Source organism: Apostichopus japonicus, chromosome 9, assembly GCF_037975245.1.
Source record: "Apostichopus japonicus isolate 1M-3 chromosome 9, ASM3797524v1, whole genome shotgun sequence".
NCBI classification, from domain to species: domain Eukaryota; kingdom Metazoa; phylum Echinodermata; class Holothuroidea; order Aspidochirotida; family Stichopodidae; genus Apostichopus; species Apostichopus japonicus.
Genome location: NC_092569.1, coordinates 37,233,535 through 37,251,895, shown reverse-complemented (window position 1 = coordinate 37,251,895; position 18,361 = coordinate 37,233,535). Strand labels below are relative to the sequence as shown.

At 36.3% G+C, this 18,361-nt stretch overlaps 1 protein-coding gene across 1 annotated transcript in view; it reads right to left on the bottom strand.

Moving 5' to 3' along the window:
* The window catches only part of LOC139973043 (minor histocompatibility antigen H13-like), a 28,159-nt gene that overhangs the window by 1,744 nt on the left and 8,054 nt on the right, over positions 1–18,361 (bottom strand). The window contains exons 3-8 of the mRNA XM_071979401.1: positions 10,728–10,810; positions 8,362–8,450; positions 7,008–7,093; positions 5,856–6,039; positions 2,550–2,670; positions 2,166–2,351 (exon numbers count right to left, since the gene is read on the bottom strand). Coding sequence (XP_071835502.1) covers positions 2,166–2,351; positions 2,550–2,670; positions 5,856–6,039; positions 7,008–7,093; positions 8,362–8,450; positions 10,728–10,810 — 749 coding nt within the window. The remainder of the gene's footprint in view (positions 1–2,165; positions 2,352–2,549; positions 2,671–5,855; positions 6,040–7,007; positions 7,094–8,361; positions 8,451–10,727; positions 10,811–18,361) is intronic.

The following is an 18,361-nucleotide window of genomic DNA, read 5'->3' as shown; positions in this document are numbered from 1 at the left end:
ACGTACCAACTGGGTATGGTCGGCTGTATACGTTCGCAATGTCTATGTCATATATAATAGGCAATCACCTGTGCGTGTACATGCAAGAGTGTATTTATTGCCGAAATGGGAGTGCTAATGTCAAGTCGCTCGTTTTACCTATTCACCCGCGTTACGTCATTCATTTTTTTTTTTTGGTGAGAAACTGGTGAATTTGAAAATCAGTTTTCTACAAGGAGAGATGTCGAATGGGGACAATTTTCACATGGTTAGAAAGAGAAAAATAGCAACTATGAGGACAATGTATCAAGACCTTCCACCAGACAATCTGAATGGTATGCTTCTGAGTTACTACAGTTGTAAAGTGTTCAGCTTTTGAACTATATGCAATCTTCCAAATCCAAAATTAAAACATAGGGCCCTAAAGAATAGATCTGAAGAGTGATAAAACATGCTAGTGCCATTGTCCGCAGATTGTGTCAGTTACATTGTACATGATAGGGACTGATGTACAGTTATGAAACATTGCAACAGACAAATAAGGTAACGATGCTAGGCTCAGAGAAATGTGTAGCACTACACATGGTGGATACTAATAACAAGCTATTGATCTATATAGGTCTATGTGTAGCACTACACGTGGTGGATACTAATAACAAGCTATTGATCTGTATATGTCTATGTGTAGCACTACACGTGGTGGATACTAATAACAAGCTATTGATCTATATAGGTCTATGTGTAGCACTACACATGGTGGATACTAATAACAAGCTATTGATCTGAATAGATCTATGTGTAGCACTACACGTGGTGGATACTAATAACGAGCTATTGATCTATATAGGTCTATGTGTAGCACTACACATGGTGGATACTAATAACAAGCTATTGATCTATATAGGTCTATGTGTAGCACTACACATGGTGGATACTAATAACAAGCTATTGATCTGAATAGAGCTATGTGTAGCACTACACGTGGTGGATACTAATAACAAGCTATTGATCTATATAGGTCTATGTGTAGCACTACACGTGGTGGATACTAATAACAAGCTATTGATCTATATAGGTCTATGTGTAGCACTACACATGGTGGATGCTAATAACAAGCTATTGATCTGAATAGATCTATGTGCAGCACTACACGTGGTGGATACTAATAACAAGCTATTGATCTATATAGGTCTATGTGTAGCACTACACGTGGTGGATACTAATAACAAGCTATTGATCTGTATAGGTCTATGTGTAGCACTACACGTGGTGGATACTAATAACAAGCTATTGATCTTTATAGGTCTATGTGTAGCACTACACATGGTGGATACTAATAACAAGCTATTGATCTGTATAGGTCTATGTGTAGCACTACACATGGTGGATACTAATAACAAGCTATTGATCTATATAGGTCTATGTGTAGCACTACACGTGGTGGATACTTATAACGAGCTATTGATCTATATAGGTCTATGTGTAGCACTACACATGGTGGATACTAATAACAAGCTATTGATCTGAATAGATCTATGTGTAGCACTACACGTGGTGGATACTAATAACAAGCTATTGATCTGAATAGGTCTATGTGTAGCACTACACATGGTGGATACTAATAACAAGCTATTGATCTGTATAGGTCTATGTGTAGCACTACACATGGTGGATACTAATAACAAGCTATTGATCTGTATAGGTCTATGTGTAGCACTACACATGGTGGATACTAATAACAAGCTATTGATCTATATAGGTCTATGTGTATCACTACACATGGTGGATACTTATAACGAGCTATTGATCTATATAGGTCTATGTGTAGCACTACACATGGTGGATACTAATAACAAGCTATTGATCTGAATAGATCTATGTGTAGCACTACACGTGGTGGATACTAATAACAAGCTATTGATCTATATAGGTCTATGTGTAGCACTACACGTGGTGGATACTAATAACGAGCTATTGATCTATATAGGTCTATGTGTAGCACTACACATGGTGGATACTAATAACAAGCTATTGATCTATATAGGTCTATGTGTAGCACTACACGTGGTGGATACTAATAACGAGCTATTGATCTATATAGGTCTATGTGTAGCACTACACATGGTGGATACTAATAACAAGCTATTGATCTGTATAGGTCTATGTGTAGCATGGTGGATACTTACAGCAAGATCTGTTTTACCTCTCCTTTCAGTAATGCCACAAAGAGTGGCAGACCTATACATGCAGGAACCAGGTATAAGAGGGCAGGTTGTGCATGCTTGAAGAAATGCATAACTCCAATCGTCATCAGAAGGCCAAGAAGATAGGCAATAAACCCGGTGTAAAAATATGTGTTGGACTTCTTCTTGCTGTGTAAAAGAACATACAAATGCAAATCATATCTACTATATTGCTACTTTACAGCTAAGTACATGTCAAGCATACATTACTAGTAAACATGACACCTACACAGCTAAATTACATATTAAACCTTCACAGCTAATGACAATAAAGTTTTGTGTATAGCTGACAAAGTAGGTAAAATGCCAAACAAATTGCATACACACCTGACATCATAACGCAACAATAATGCAATGAAAATCCCAGGTATCACAATATCTCCAAGGCCAAGCATTGCAAAGTTGTTAGCTTCAAGACCATTTTCCAGCAAGTCTTGTGGAAAAACCACTAAAAATGAAAGACAAACCCATGAAACAGAGTTAGTGTACATAATGGACTATCCGTAGCTTAGGCTTTGGGATAGAGACGAACCTGAAACTCCTGTGACAGATGGAGACTCACAGAATTTAATGACGACCAAATAACAGATTACTATTTTACATGTTTGAAATGTGGAAGTCACTTAGCCCCCTGTGTTTAAGCCTAAGTAGTCAATGATATTATAAGACATTTTAAAGCTGCAATTTGTGTTGGGTTATAACTCTGCATATTTGAAAGACATGTATCATTCACACATAAATGGATGATGTGTGTAAGGTAAAATCAGATCATAACAAAATATAAAGCTGAGAGTGAATTAATACCTTTAATTTCAAGTGAACAATGCATATCCATTCATATGACATTTGTGGTGGTGGTTGTTATTGTTGAAAATGCCAATATTTTTCCAATCTTGCTCCTAAGATTACTTGGATACAGGTCAGGGCAAATATTTTATGAATTTCTTCTGTGGGGGTCAACCAGGTCTCACGTTTTGTTGTCCCAACAGCAAATTTTTTTGGTTCGTAAAAATGTAGAAGCACAAAGTCAGTCGGCTTAGTAATTCCTTTGCCTTGTTTATACTGTATGCTGTATTCCTTATATTGTTAATTCCTTTGCCTTGTTTATACTGTATGCTGTATTCCTTATATTGTTAATTCCTTTGCCTTGTTTATTCTGTATGCTGTATTCCTTATATTGTTAATTCCTTTGCCTTGTTTATACTGTATGCTGTATTCCTTATATTGTTAATTCCTTTGCCTTGTTTATACTGTATGCTGTATTCCTTATATTGTTAATTCCTTTGCCTTGTTTATTCTGTATGCTGTATTCCTTATATTGTTAATTCCTTTGCCTTGTTTATACTGTATGCTGTATTCCTTATATTGTTAATTCCTTTGCCTTGTTTATACTGTATGCTGTATTCCTTATATTGTTAATTCCTTTGCCTTGTTTATACTGTATGCTGTATTCCTTATATTGTTAATTCCTTTGCCTTGTTTATACTGTATTCTTTATATTGTTAATTCCTTTGCCTTGTTTATACTGTATGCTGTATTCCTTATATTCTTAATTCCTTTGTCTTGTTTATACTGTATGCTGTATTCCTTATATTGTTAATTCCTTTGCCTTGTTTATACTGTATGCTGTATTCCTTATATTGTTAATTCCTTTGCCTTGTTTATTCTGTATGCTGTATTCCTTATATTGTTAATTCCTTTGCCTTGTTTATACTGTATGCTGTATTCCTTATATTGTTAATTCCTTTGCCTTGTTTATACTGTATGCTGTATTCCTTATATTGTTAATTCCTTTGCCTTGTTTATACTGTATGCTGTATTCCTTATATTGTTAATTCCTTTGCCTTGTTTATACTGTATGCTGTATTCTTTATATTGTTAATTCCTTTGCCTTGTTTATACTGTATGCTGTATTCCTTATATTGTTAATTCCTTTGCCTTGTTTATACTGTATGCTGTATTCCTTATATTGTTAATTCCTTTGCCTTGTTTATTCTGTATGCTGTATTCCTTATATTGTTAATTCCTTTGCCTTGTTTATACTGTATGCTGTATTCCTTATATTGTTAATTCCTTTGCCTTGTTTATACTGTATGCTGTATTCCTTATATTGTTAATTCCTTTGCCTTGTTTATACTGTATGCTGTATTCCTTATATTGTTAATTCCTTTGCCTTGTTTATACTGTATGCTGTATTCCTTATATTGTTAATTCCTTTGCCTTTTTTATTCTGTATGCTGTATTCTTTATATTGTTAATTCCTTTGCCTTGTTTATACTGTATGCTGTATTCCTTATATTGTTAATTCCTTTGCCTTGTTTATACTGTATGCTGTATTCCTTATATTGTTAATTCCTTTGTCTTGTTTATACTGTATGCTGTATTCCTTATATTGTTAATTCCTTTGCCTTGTTTATACTGTATGCTGTATTCCTTATATTGTTAATTCCTTTGCCTTGTTTATTCTGTATGCTGTATTCTTTATATTGTTAATTCCTTTGCCTTGTTTATACTGTATGCTGTATTCCTTATATTGTTAATTCCTTTGCCTTGTTTATACTGTATGCTGTATTCCTTATATTGTTAATTCCTTTGCCTTGTTTATACTGTATGCTGTATTCCTTATATTGTTAATTCCTTTGCCTTGTTTATACTGTATGCTGTATTCCTTATATTGTTAATTCCTTTGCCTTGTTTATACTGTATGCTGTATTCCTTATATTGTTAATTCCTTTGCCTTGTTTATTCTGTATGCTGTATTCCTTATATTGTTAATTCCTTTGCCTTGTTTATACTGTATGCTGTATTCCTTATATTGTTAATTCCTTTGCCTTGTTTATACTGTATGCTGTATTCTTTATATTGTTAATTCCTTTGCCTTGTTTATACTGTATGCTGTATTCTTGCCTTGTTTATACTGTATGCTGTATTCTTTATATTGTTAATTCCTTTGCCTTGTTTATACTGTATGCTGTATTCCTTATATTGTTAATTCCTTTGCCTTGTTTATACTGTATGCTGTATTCTTGCCTTGTTTATACTGTATGCTGTATTCTTTATATTGTTAATTCCTTTGCCTTGTTTATACTGTATGCTGTATTCCTTATATTGTTAATTCCTTTGCCTTGTTTATACTGTATGCTGTATTCCTTATATTGTTAATTCCTTTGCCTTGTTTATACTGTATGCTGTATTCCTTATATTGTTAATTCCTTTGCCTTGTTTATACTGTATGCTGTATTCCTTATACTGTTAATTCCTTTGCCTTGTTTATACTGTATGCTGTATTCCTTATATTGTATACTGTTAGAAGTTTATAATGGAATCAATTCACTGATAGAGCAACAGAGGAAGATGTGTCCTGAAGTCAAGTACCAGAACATCATATGCTAGTTCTAGATAACTTGATCATTGCAATTACCAATCTGAAAGTTGATGACAGATAAGTCATATATCCGGCCAGGAATAAAAAACCAGCTTGCCTGGCTGTTTTCTGAAAGATGTGCAACAATGGAAGCTAAGGAGTAGACACCACCATGAGTGTCTAATTCTGATAGGAATCAACTCATGCAACTAATACCATAGGTAGAATTGCATTCTATTATAATACTTGAATCATGACTAGTTACTTACACTTAATTGGGGCTTCAAAGCTCTTGGCTACTGTTACCATTACATTGGTACCAAAGACCCAGAAAATATCATAGAAGAAGAGACCACCCAGTAATATACATCCAGTCATAACAGTATTTAGCTGCAAGAATTCAATTCCATTCAGAGCAAAGGCCAGACCAAATATGTTGTTGGCGATCCAGTGCTGCTCAAAAGAGAAAAACAATAAAGAAATGTTACTTTATATCTATGACTGTTAAATGAAGTCTGGCATTAATAGTTGACCAAGGGAATACAGCTAGCAAACAAAATGCTCCTTCCTTTCTGACATGTGTGCTTTTGTGCATATTTTGGTTACATGTTGCCAATTATGACACCCATCATCTCATACTAAAAATGGGGCCTTCAGGCCATTCATGTAACCTTTCAAACTCAGAAGATAATATGGGGCATTCACATCACATGCTAAATGTGAAATTCACATAAACTATCACACTCAAGAGGATAATATGGAGCATTCACATCGCATGCTAAATGTGAAATTCACATAAACTATCACACTCAAGAGGATAATATGGAGCATTCACATCGCATGCTAAATGTGAGATTCACATAAACTGTCACACTCAAGAGGATAATATGGAGCATTCACATCGCATGCTAAATGTGAGATTCACATAAACTGTCGCACTCAAGAGGATAATATGGGGCAACCACATCGCAGGCTAAATGTGAGATTCACATAAACTGTCGCACTCAAGAGGATAATATGGGGCAACCACATCGCATGCTAAATGTGAGATTCACATCAACTGTCACACTCAAGAGGATAATATGGGGCAACCACATCGCAGGCTAAATGTGAGATTCACATAAACTGTCGCACTCAAGAGGATAATATGGGGCAACCACATCGCATGCTAAATGTGAGATTCACATCAACTGTCACACTCAAGAGGATAATATGGGGCAACCACATCGCAGGCTAAATGTGAGATTCCCTTAGAAGATAGCCCTTAGAAGTTACCTTAAAAAACGATAAACAATTTTTCAAACACGTCTTCAAAGTATGAGATTGCTAATATAGCGTTTGACAGAGAAACGATTTTATATTTCGGCAAGGAATCAAACATAAAGTCATTGAAGTAAATCAAAAGTTTCGATGGCACTCACTTTCTGAAAGAGATACCAGGCTCCAAACACTCCACATAGGGCTAAATTGATAAGGTCTTTGTAGTCAAAGTTGTAATTCATCAGTTCTGTAAAGCAAGTGAGCACAAAGTAGAGAGAATGTTATAGTTAATATCTTCAATGAGTCCTGCTTGCCATTCATTCTCTACTGAAAATATGAAAACAATTTTAATGACTAGAATATGCACATTGACTAGAAGTCAGCACTGTAATGGTTACTGTACATCCATTGCAGCCAAGTATCTATCATACCCAGGTGCAACAGGTATCTACCATACCACAGATACAGGACTCACTGCCTTTATCTACCATACCACAGATACAGGACTCACTACCTGTATCTACCATACCACAGATACAGGACTCACTACCTGTATCTACCATACCACAGATACAGGACTCACTGCCTTTATATACCATACCACAGATACAGGACTCACTACCTGTATCTTCCATACCACAGATAAAGGACTCACTGCCTTTATCTACCATATGTACCACAGATACAGGACTCACTACCTGTATCTACCATACCACAGATACAGGACTCACTGCCTTTATCTACCATACCACAGATACAGGACTCAATGCTTATATCTACTCTAGGTACCGCAGAGACAGGACTCACTACCTGTATCTACCATACCACAGATACAGGACTCACTACCTGTATCTACCAAACCACAGATACAGGACTCACTGCCTTTATCTACCATACCACAGATACAGGACTCAATGCTTATATCTACTCTAGGTACCACAGATACAGGACTCACTGCCTGTATCTACCATACCACAGATACAGGAAACACTACCTGTATCTACCATACCACAGATACAGGACTCACTGCCTTTATCTACCATACCACAGATACAGGACTCAATGCTTATATCTACTCTAGGTACCACAGATACAGTACTCACTGCCTGTATCTACCATACCACAGATACAGGACTCACTGCCTGTATCTACCATACCACAGATACAGGAAACACTACCTGTATCTACCATACCACAGATACAGGACTCACTGCTTATATCTACTCTAGGTACCGCAGAGACAGGACTCTCTGCCTGTATCTACCACACCACAGATACAGGACTCACTGCTTATATCTACTCTAGGTACCGCAGAGACAGGACTCACTACCTGTATCTACCATACCACAGATACAGGACTCACTGCTTATATCTACTCTAGGTACCGCAGAGACAGGACTCACTACCTGCATGATTCTACTGTATTATGCCTCAGATAAATCACTATCCTGATAAGAGTATGGCCGTTATCCTGTTATGACATGATAAAAGCAGTCTGTGGGCTTTTCCAATTACCTTCCTTTTTTTCTGCTGTGCCTGACGTTAACAGTAGGTGGTAATCTTCATTGGGAACAATCCCAGGAATGAAACGTCTTACGTAGGGACTGAAAGAGAAAATGAAGGCTCTGATCTACAGTGATAGTCTTTGTGTGATATAGTATATATGTATTCCACAGACATTTTGATCCACTTTCCAAAATGAAACTTATATGCCACTGACTTATATCATTCCATTCAGGCCTCTTCAATTTCAGTATAACTTCTGGGATGTCTTTACGACACTTATGTTGCATCCAAGATTAAAGTAGCTACCATCTACAGCACCCTACTATTCAATAAGACCCAAGACACAGATATATTCAACCCAGCTTGTAATCTACTGTAATATAACTTTTATGCTTTTAGCTCATCAACCTATTGATCAAATGTAACAAATTTATCTTGCCCAGATATGTATCAAAGGTAAGTAAAATATCTTACCCAGCTACATGAGCCAACAAACATACCTTCCCAGTATGATTAAACAAACATGAACTACACATCGTACCAAGCTACATATATGAATCATAGATTGCAAACCTGTCTTATCTGAACGTGTATCAAAGGTAACAAACATATGGGTCATTCCAAATCTGCAGCCTCCTCTAAAAAATTACCAAAATTCCATGATAAGAGTACCATAAAATAAGCATACTGTAGTTGGAAAGTTGAGTTGCATTGCTTTTATTTTTATTCAATTTATGACAATTTTGAAACTTTGCAATCTGCCGGCCATGTAGCATTTTGACATTTTCTTGACTTTTAAGGTCCTAGTTCTCAGCAATTGAACATCCCATGACCCATAGAGCCTACCCCATAAACAGTAACTAACAATTAAAGCGATCCAAACATTGTAAGATATATCTTAAATAGCTACAGTTGTGTATCAACAAAAACATATATCTTGACCAGCTATGAACAACAACAAACAAATTTTACTCAGCTACAGTATGACCAAGAACAATAAACATATCTTTACCCAGCTATGAATCAAAGATATCAAACATATCTTACCCAGCTATGAATCAAAGATATCAAACATATCTTACCCAGCTATGAATCAAAGATATCAAATATATCTTTACCCAGCTATGAACAAGAACAACAATTCTTACTCAGCTATGAATCAAAGGTATCAAACATATCTTACCCAGCTATAACATATCTTACCCAGCTATGAACAAGAACAACAAACAAATCTTACTCAGCTATGAATCAAAGGTATCAAATATATCATACCCAGCTATAACATATCTTACCCAGCTATGAACAAGAACTACAAACACATCTTACCCATCTATGAATCAAAGATATCTTACCAAGCTATAAATCAAAGATATCTTACCCAGCTATGAATCAAACATATCTTACCCAGCTATGAATCAAACATATCTTACCCAGCTATGAATCAAACATATCTTACCCAGCTATGAATCAAACATATCTTACCCAGCTATGAATCAAACATATCTTACCCAGCTATGAATCAAACATATCTTACCCAGCTATGAATCAAACATATCTTCCCCAGCTATGAATCAAACATATCTTACCCAGCTATGAATAAGAGAAAAAAAAACACATCTTACCCAGCTATGAATCAAACATATCTTACCCAGCTATGAATCAAACATATCTTCCCCAGCTATGAATCAAACATATCTTACCCAGCTATGAATAAGAGAAAAAAAAACACATCTTACCCAGCTATGAATCAAACATATATTACCCAGCTATGAATCAAACATATCTTACCCAGCTATGAATCAAACATATCTTACCCAGATATGAATCAAACATATCTTACCCAGCTATGAATCGAACATATCAAAGATATCTTACCCAGATATGAATCAAACATATCTTACCCAGCTATGAATCAAACATATCAAAGATATCTTACCCAGCTATGAATCAATGATATCAAACATATCTTACCCAGCTATGAATCAAACATATCTTCCCCAGCTATGAATCAAACATATCTTACCCAGATATGAATCAAACATATCTTACCCAGATATGAATCGAACATATCAAAGATATCTTACCCAGATATGAATCAAACATATCTTACCCAGCTATGAATCAAACATATCAAAGATATCTTACCCAGCTATGAATCAATGATATCAAACAAATCTTACCCAGCTATGAATCAAAGAAACATATCTTACCCAGCTATGAATAAAGGAAAACATATATCTTACCCAGCTATGAATCAAAGAAAACAAATATCTTACCCAGCTATGAATCAAAGAAAACAAATATCTTACCCAGCTATGAATCAAAGAAAACAAATATCTTACCCAGCTATGAATCAAAGAAAACAAATATCTTACCCAGCTATATGAGCCAAAGAGAGAACACCCAGGAAGAGAAAGTAGACTGTGAGCAAAATGTTTATGTACTCTTTGGAAAATATCTGCAAAGAAAATAGGTGCAAATTATTACTCTTTATTTTCTCCAAAAAACAATATTGTGCATCAACCATGACACAAGTCACCATATTTCAATAGAGGAGTGAAGAGTTTGGAAAGTTTTGACAACAGAGATGACACACTGACCACGATGAGATACTTGTCAAGAAACTCAACGCCTACTCTGCTATGAAATATGGTATTCTTTCACACAGGATTGTTCAATGACTGTTTTACGAACAGCTTTATACATGGAAATGAAAAGCTAGGCCACTTAGAAGTAGTTATCGTGCAGTGTATATACAATGTGCGTAACTTATCAATTTACTTATCTGACCATGTGCAAGCACTACCAGTAATGTAGGTAAAATGCTATGTCCAATAACAAAAAAAACTAATGTTTAGAGCAACAGATACTGTACATCAATATTAGTGTTTGCACGGGTACCCACCCGACGGGATACTACCCGGTTCCTAATTTTATTATCTGAATCCTACAGTTTTTTTTTTTTGCAAACCCGTGGTTAGGCAAGATTTTCCCATTGACTTAGTGTGGTGTTAGGCTACCATGTGGTCAAAGAAAACACAATAATGAAAGTATTCCATGGATATCTTTTAACTGCGTCACAATTTCAGCGAATAAACAGATAGTTAAGCTAGATTTCCCCATTGACCTAGTGTGGTGTTAGGCTACCATGTGGAAGAAATTGAAAGAATTCTCACAATTATAATTTATTCATTGGTTTATTTCATACAGTAGAAGGTAAGACTGAAAAGGAAATTTACAATATGTTACTAATGCATTATAGACGGGATAACTAAAAATAATAATCGCAAGTGGCTTTTTACTGAACGTTTATTCCAAATGCGATTAAATTGCGGAAAGCGCACAATCCCGCGGAAAATGCGAGGTCTGGGCCTGCATAATAGATAGTAGTAGTAACCAGAATGCAAAAATGCATTGTGGTTTCGATGATGTAACATGAGCAGTTTTCTTCATGAATCTGACGTATTGTATAGTGAGGGTGTACATGTTAACAAAGGTTTCACGATTTGACCTCTGATGACCCCAAATGACCTTTGACCTCCACCATAAACAATAGGCTTCTTTAACCTAATGTGGTACTTCTACACACTACATTAGAGCCATGCTTCCCTTCTTGAGATATCATGTTTACAAGGTTTTCAGTTTGACCCCTGGTGACCCCAAATGACACTTGACCTCCACCAAAAGCAATAGGCTTCTGGTGCTCCATCTGGTACTTCTACACTTAGCATGCGAGCATAAAGGCGTGGGGTCCAGGGGCCCGCCTTAGGGCCCTGGTGGGGGAAAATTTTAATATTTTTGCGTGTCTGGCGATAACAAAATTAGCAGTTGAGGATGCAAAATACTGACAACTTTTTGAATTTAAATTGTCACGAAGCTGATGAAAATTTTAAAATGACAAGTTAGAGTAGACCTATATTATGTGATAAAATGAAAAGAGATTTCATCTGTCCTACATTCTTTACAAAGTTTAACTTACAGAACTTCCGATATTATGAAACAAACAACGTTCGGCAAAGCCCCGTTTATAGACTGCCTAATAATGAATAGCGCACACTATACGTACATCAGTTTACAACTGCAGTACGGTTTAACCCTACTTAAATACTACGGTAGGCTAACTGTACATGTGCTGCGAATTTTCCCAGGTACCTAAATACCAAACAACTGCTCGCTCATCCCCTGTATAACACCTGTTTGTTAACATTTTTGGCACGTTTCCAAGAAACGTTTCATGGAGTATTCCCCATGATACACGAGGCACAGTCTATACCATACACGCAGCACATCGAGGCCCCACTAGCTATGGCAATCTTTATGAAAGTAAACCTTGTAATAAAATATGTTTTAGGCCACTTGGCATGATTAACTAAATGCTTATTTTTAATTCCATGTTCTTGTAGAAAACGTCAAGTTCGCAAAATACTATTAGTTGTGTTTTTGTAGTTACGTGAGATCTGTAACCGACGAGGTGGTTAGGCTATTTGCTATGCACTTAACTATGGTAGGATATTATTTTTTCTGTATTTTTGGAAATTCTAGAAAATATTTTTTTCCCGCGCTTAACACCAGATGTGGTCTTACGGTTGATTCATAAATGGGTGTACTAGAGCCTTGTTTACATGACATTAGTTGCATTTAGCACGATATGCCAGTTTCGCGTGAATTTTTCGAAAGTGTTTTGCTGGATCTTTCATAAAATTTGAAAGGTGTACCAACTTACTTTTCGTACACAATTGGTAATTTCTCTACTGATTTTCAGAGTTTTTTTACAGTCAAGTGAATACGTTGTGCATTGAGTATAAACTTATCGCGAATGCAAGAAAACGATGCTAGGGATGCACCGGATCCAAATTTTTGGATCCGGCCGGAACTGGATTTTGCCGGATAGTACATGAAATCCGGCCGGATAAAATCCGGCCGGAACCGGATTTTTTTCATTACACAAAAGAAAATCATTAATAAGATGTAGAAGTATGAAACAAGGAGCAAATCTTTGGTGAGGTATATGCATATTATAAAGAAGGTGAAATTAAGACCCCATCCTCTGACCCTGTGGCAGTCTGGAAGGAACACAAGTTCATTTTCCCTACTATTTCTCAACTGGCTCGGTGTTATTGTCCTGTCCTGTTTCCTCTGTATATTCAGAGCGTCTTTCTCTGAAGCAGGCAAAATTTTTGACAAGCAACGTGCTCGCCTTCTTCCGAAAACTGGAGAAAAACTTCTTTTCCTTCACCACAATTTGAGAAAATATGTTCAACATACAGTGAAAGCGGGAAATTAAATTTGTTTACATTCCCAAATACAGTAGCAACGTTACAGTATATATGAAAAAGACTTGCATGCTCTGCAACAAATCATTTTAAAGATATAATTATTTAAGGAATGATAGCTTGAAACCTCAAAAAGATATAAATATGGAAATCATTTTGTTAGATCAGTCACATGTTGTTAAATTATTTACTAAGATAATTGTCTCTGTATGTGATAACTGTAGCAAGGTTACTTTTGAAATTGTTTTCATTGTCAGCCCTCAGCTCTGGAATTAACCTTTTTTGATGAGAATTAAAGTTATTCTAAGGTTTCAGAATGAACTATAAGATGAAGTGGTTTTTGTGGAATTAAAAACAATTAACACGTATTTAACCATATAAGAGATTGTTCCACACATAAAAATTCAGAGAAAACATGAATGCCAACAATAATGGGAAAGTAAAGATTCAATGGAACAGTATTTTGACTGATAAGTATATGAATGGTCTATTTTAACTGCACAATATTAAACTGAAGAAGGCTGAAAGAAATGATTTCACTGCAAACTGTATTTGTTGTACAGTATAGTTTGTATACATTCATATTATTAGAGTAGTTGTATTATTTTGGTTGATCTTTAGAAACAGTGGGTCAGACCATTGAGAAAATTAAATTAAACATGTTAAACCTAATTTTTCCTTACTTTGAATGTTTTTATTAATTTTTGGAAATAGTTTACATTGATTTAAGTGAATACCAACACTTTTTTAAGGAATAATTCAGGCCAGATTTTGAAAAAGATCCGGCCGGATTTTGAAAAATATCCGGCCCGAACCGGAAAATTGCTCACTATCCGGCCGGATAGTCTGGTCGGACCGGATATCCGGTGCATCCCTAAACGATGCGGGGATTTCCAGCAGACAAATGTTTTCTTTGCGGGATTACTGAGTCAGTTGAAGGGAATCCCGCACCTTAGAGGAAACACTGAATTGAAGTCAATTTCATACGAAAGAAAACGTTTACTAACTAACATACAATATAAGTATAAACAAATGTGGAATGGCAATATTGTTCAAAACATTTCCCGCGAGGCTGATTTATTACAGCAAGCTTCCCGCGCTGGGCCGTGTGTGTCCGTGTGACATTGCCCTTGTAAGTGGGTTGGGGTCACATCATTACTCGTTATAGGCTATTGTGACTAAAATTGCGAGCACACTCTCTGGACATTTTTCTTTTGTTTCTTAAACTTTTCTTCTGAAATTTTCCTTATTGTTTATACAGATGTACTTTTTGCTACTTCGTGTTTTTTTTTTAAGTTTCGTCCCGTTTTTTTTTTCCCCGATTTTTTCTTTTCCCCGATTTTTTTTTCTCCAGCCAGGCTGGATTTCCCGCGAGCATCGCGGATTTCCCGCGAACCTGGTTCGGAAGGTTCGCAAGGTTTTCCAGCCCTGACCCAGCATTTTCTTTGTCTAACTAAAGGGAGGGGCCAAATAGGAGTAAGGATACAGTACCCAATCAGGAAAGTAACTTTCTCTAAACCATCCTTTAAAGTTCTCCTGATTGGAGTTGCTACCAGAAAACTCTGACCACAGCAATGACGATGCCAACTTTTCAAAAAACAAGGGAGTCCTGCAGTAAAGAGGCAACCCACATGCTAATGGACACTAAATTTATATACAAAAACTGCAGAAGAGACAATGAACTTCTGTTCTGATGCAGTATCTTAAGTAAAAGGATAAACTGTGAAGCCAGCAGCTTACTGACTATAAACAGGAAATGGAGCCTGTTTACAAATGCACATTTTACACTAGCAACTCTCAATGCAGAGAGCCTTTCCTTTTCAGTATCATAAAGTAGATGCTGGCTTCCCACAAAACTCATAACATTTTATGATCAAAACAATGATTTAAATATTACCTGAGGCTGATAGTCTCAGACATAATTCGAGTACATCTTCTGCCATGAGTCTTGTTGTTGTATGTGACAACAAGGCCTAATGTTATGATATTTGAGTGCACAACTATGATAGCCTATACCATAAACTTTGCTATCTCTACACAGGGTAGAGTAAATAACAAATAGTTTCATACTTTGTGTTCATTGGGCACTACAGATGCAAGAATGTCTGCAGACAATGGGTAAGGGAATAGCCAATCAAAACATGGAAATTTGGAAAGCATCGTTGGTCATTTTTAGCATGGAAATCTCTGTAATGTAAATGTTGGTAACCCTGTTGATTGTTATGATTTATTTGTTATCAAACAAATTCAATCATCTGTAAGATTGGCAGAAATTTTGATTCTGAACTGTTGTTTTTTAAAAACAAAGATGTACATTCAAAATGTGTTTTGTTATGTTTTGTAATGTTTTGCTTAGGCCTAGTTGTGGCTATGTTTACTTGGGGTTTGTTTCTCTAATAACAAAGTTTGCGTCCCCAGGGACGCAAGAAACTTGAAGGTTTTGCGTCCCTGGCTAAAACATTGCGTCCTGAGTAGGACACAGAAAACCTGTGTTGGTTACAATGCTGATTTACATAGTGTTCAAGTAATGACACCTGGTGACCTTAAATGATCTCTGACCTACCTCAAATCAGGTACAAACTATACAATACACAAGACTATCATACCACGGATGCATGAGCTCCTTTCATGTTCTGGTTCTGGAGATACAGCACTTTTGATACCGTAGATTCACATTTTGCCCTCTGCTGACCCCAAATGACCTTTGAACTCCACCATAAACAATAGGGTTCAACTGAACTACTTACATGAAATCCACATGACAATTGTGAGAACTACACAGGCTTCCTTCCTTGAGATGTTTACAATGATTTCACACTTTTCCATTCTGTTGTTCACAAATGACCATTCATGAGAAACACTCCAGCTTTTCTACTCACCAACGGCAAGCTACACACCAAGTTTGAGCTTCCTGCAACTTCAACTTCTTGACATATATTGTGTGAACAATGTTTTCAGACTTTGATCCCTGCTGACCTCAAGTGACCTTTGACCAATACAAACAACAATAATCCCAAACCAGTTCTACCCAAGTGGAACCTTCATACTAAATATGTACCCCAGTTATCCTTATGAAGTTAGTGCATAAAAGTGTCACATACACACACCCACACATGCCACCACCATTGCATAGATTCCTTCTGCCTTCAGCAAGGAATCAATAAAAACATTTATAGACAAAAGCACCAACTACAGCTCCAGAAGTGCATTCAACAATGATATAAAGCGCATCACAATATAATTAAGAACTAACACAAATCAAAAAGAAGCTTGCAAAAATAACCTTTTTTTTTGAAGCGAAATCAAACAACAGAAGTCTAATTCTATGGGACTGGACCCAATTTTATATTTTATACAAAAGAACAATCGCTTTAGGACAGTCCCTGTGATTGCTTCTTACATGTGTAAGGAAATTTGCCAAATCTATACAAACAAAGAAAACAATTGTACCAGATATAGCAAAACAAATGGTAGAGATGCTAACCATACAATTGTCAAATTTATGGCAGCAAAGAAAACTTATGTTGGCACAGAAAGGACAATTTAATCCAATTATTCCATAGCCTGGGTGACATGATATATTCATTCATCTTTCGGAATGAAATTATGAATGGTACTGTTTCTTCCAACTATCCCCTCTCTCCATTCTTACACTCACATTAAATAACGGAAATAACAAGGCAATAACGTTCCTGTAAATGAGTAAATCAATGTGAAAGTGTTCCTGACTGAGTTTATACATATATACAGTACTTATATAGATGCAGTTCCCAGTAATGAGACCCTCAGTATACAAATCTTCTGCTGCGCTGTTTTCTTTTCTGCAGCAAAAAGAATGCCCTGGTAATCTAGGTCCCAGGATGGGCCACTTGGATCTGTACTCTGTACATTAGTGTTTGCATGGGTTATCCGGGTACCCGCCCGACGCGATACTACCCGGTTCTTAGTTTATTACCCGAATCCTACGCAAACTGTGGTTTAAAAAAAAATGGCAAACCAACGGTAAGGCAGATTTCCATTGACATAGTGTGGTGTTCAGCTACCATGTGGTCGAAGATAACAGTAATAACTATGGTACCCGCCCGACGCGATACTACCCGATTCCTAATTTATTACCCGAATCCTACGCAAACTGTGATTTAAAAAAAAAATGGCAAACCGACGGTTAGGCAGATTTCCCATTGACATAGTGTGGTGTTCGGCTACCATGTGGTCGAAGATAACAGCAATAACTAAGGTACCCGCCCGACGCGATACTACCCGGTTCCTAATTTATTACCCGAATCCTATGCAAAGTGTGTTTTTTTTTTTTTTTGGCAAACCAATGGTTAGGCAGATTTCCCATGGACTTAGTGTGGTGATAGGCTACCATGTGGTGGAAGATAACAGCAATAACGAAAGTATTCCATTGTTATCTTATGACTGCGTCACAAATTTCAGCTAATAAACAGATGGCTAGGCTAGATTACCCCTGACTTAGTGTGGTGTTAGACAACCATGTGGTCGAACGTAACAGCAGTAATGAAAGTATTCCATGGATATCTTATAACTGCGTCACAATTTCAGCGAAATAAACAGATGGTTAGGCTTAGCTAGATTTCTCATTGACTTAATGTGGTGTTAGGCTACCATGTGGAAGAAATAATTATTTATTCATTCGTTTATTTCATAGAAGGAAAGCTGACAAGGAATTTTACGAGATGTTTATGGATTACAACGGAATAACCAAAAAATAA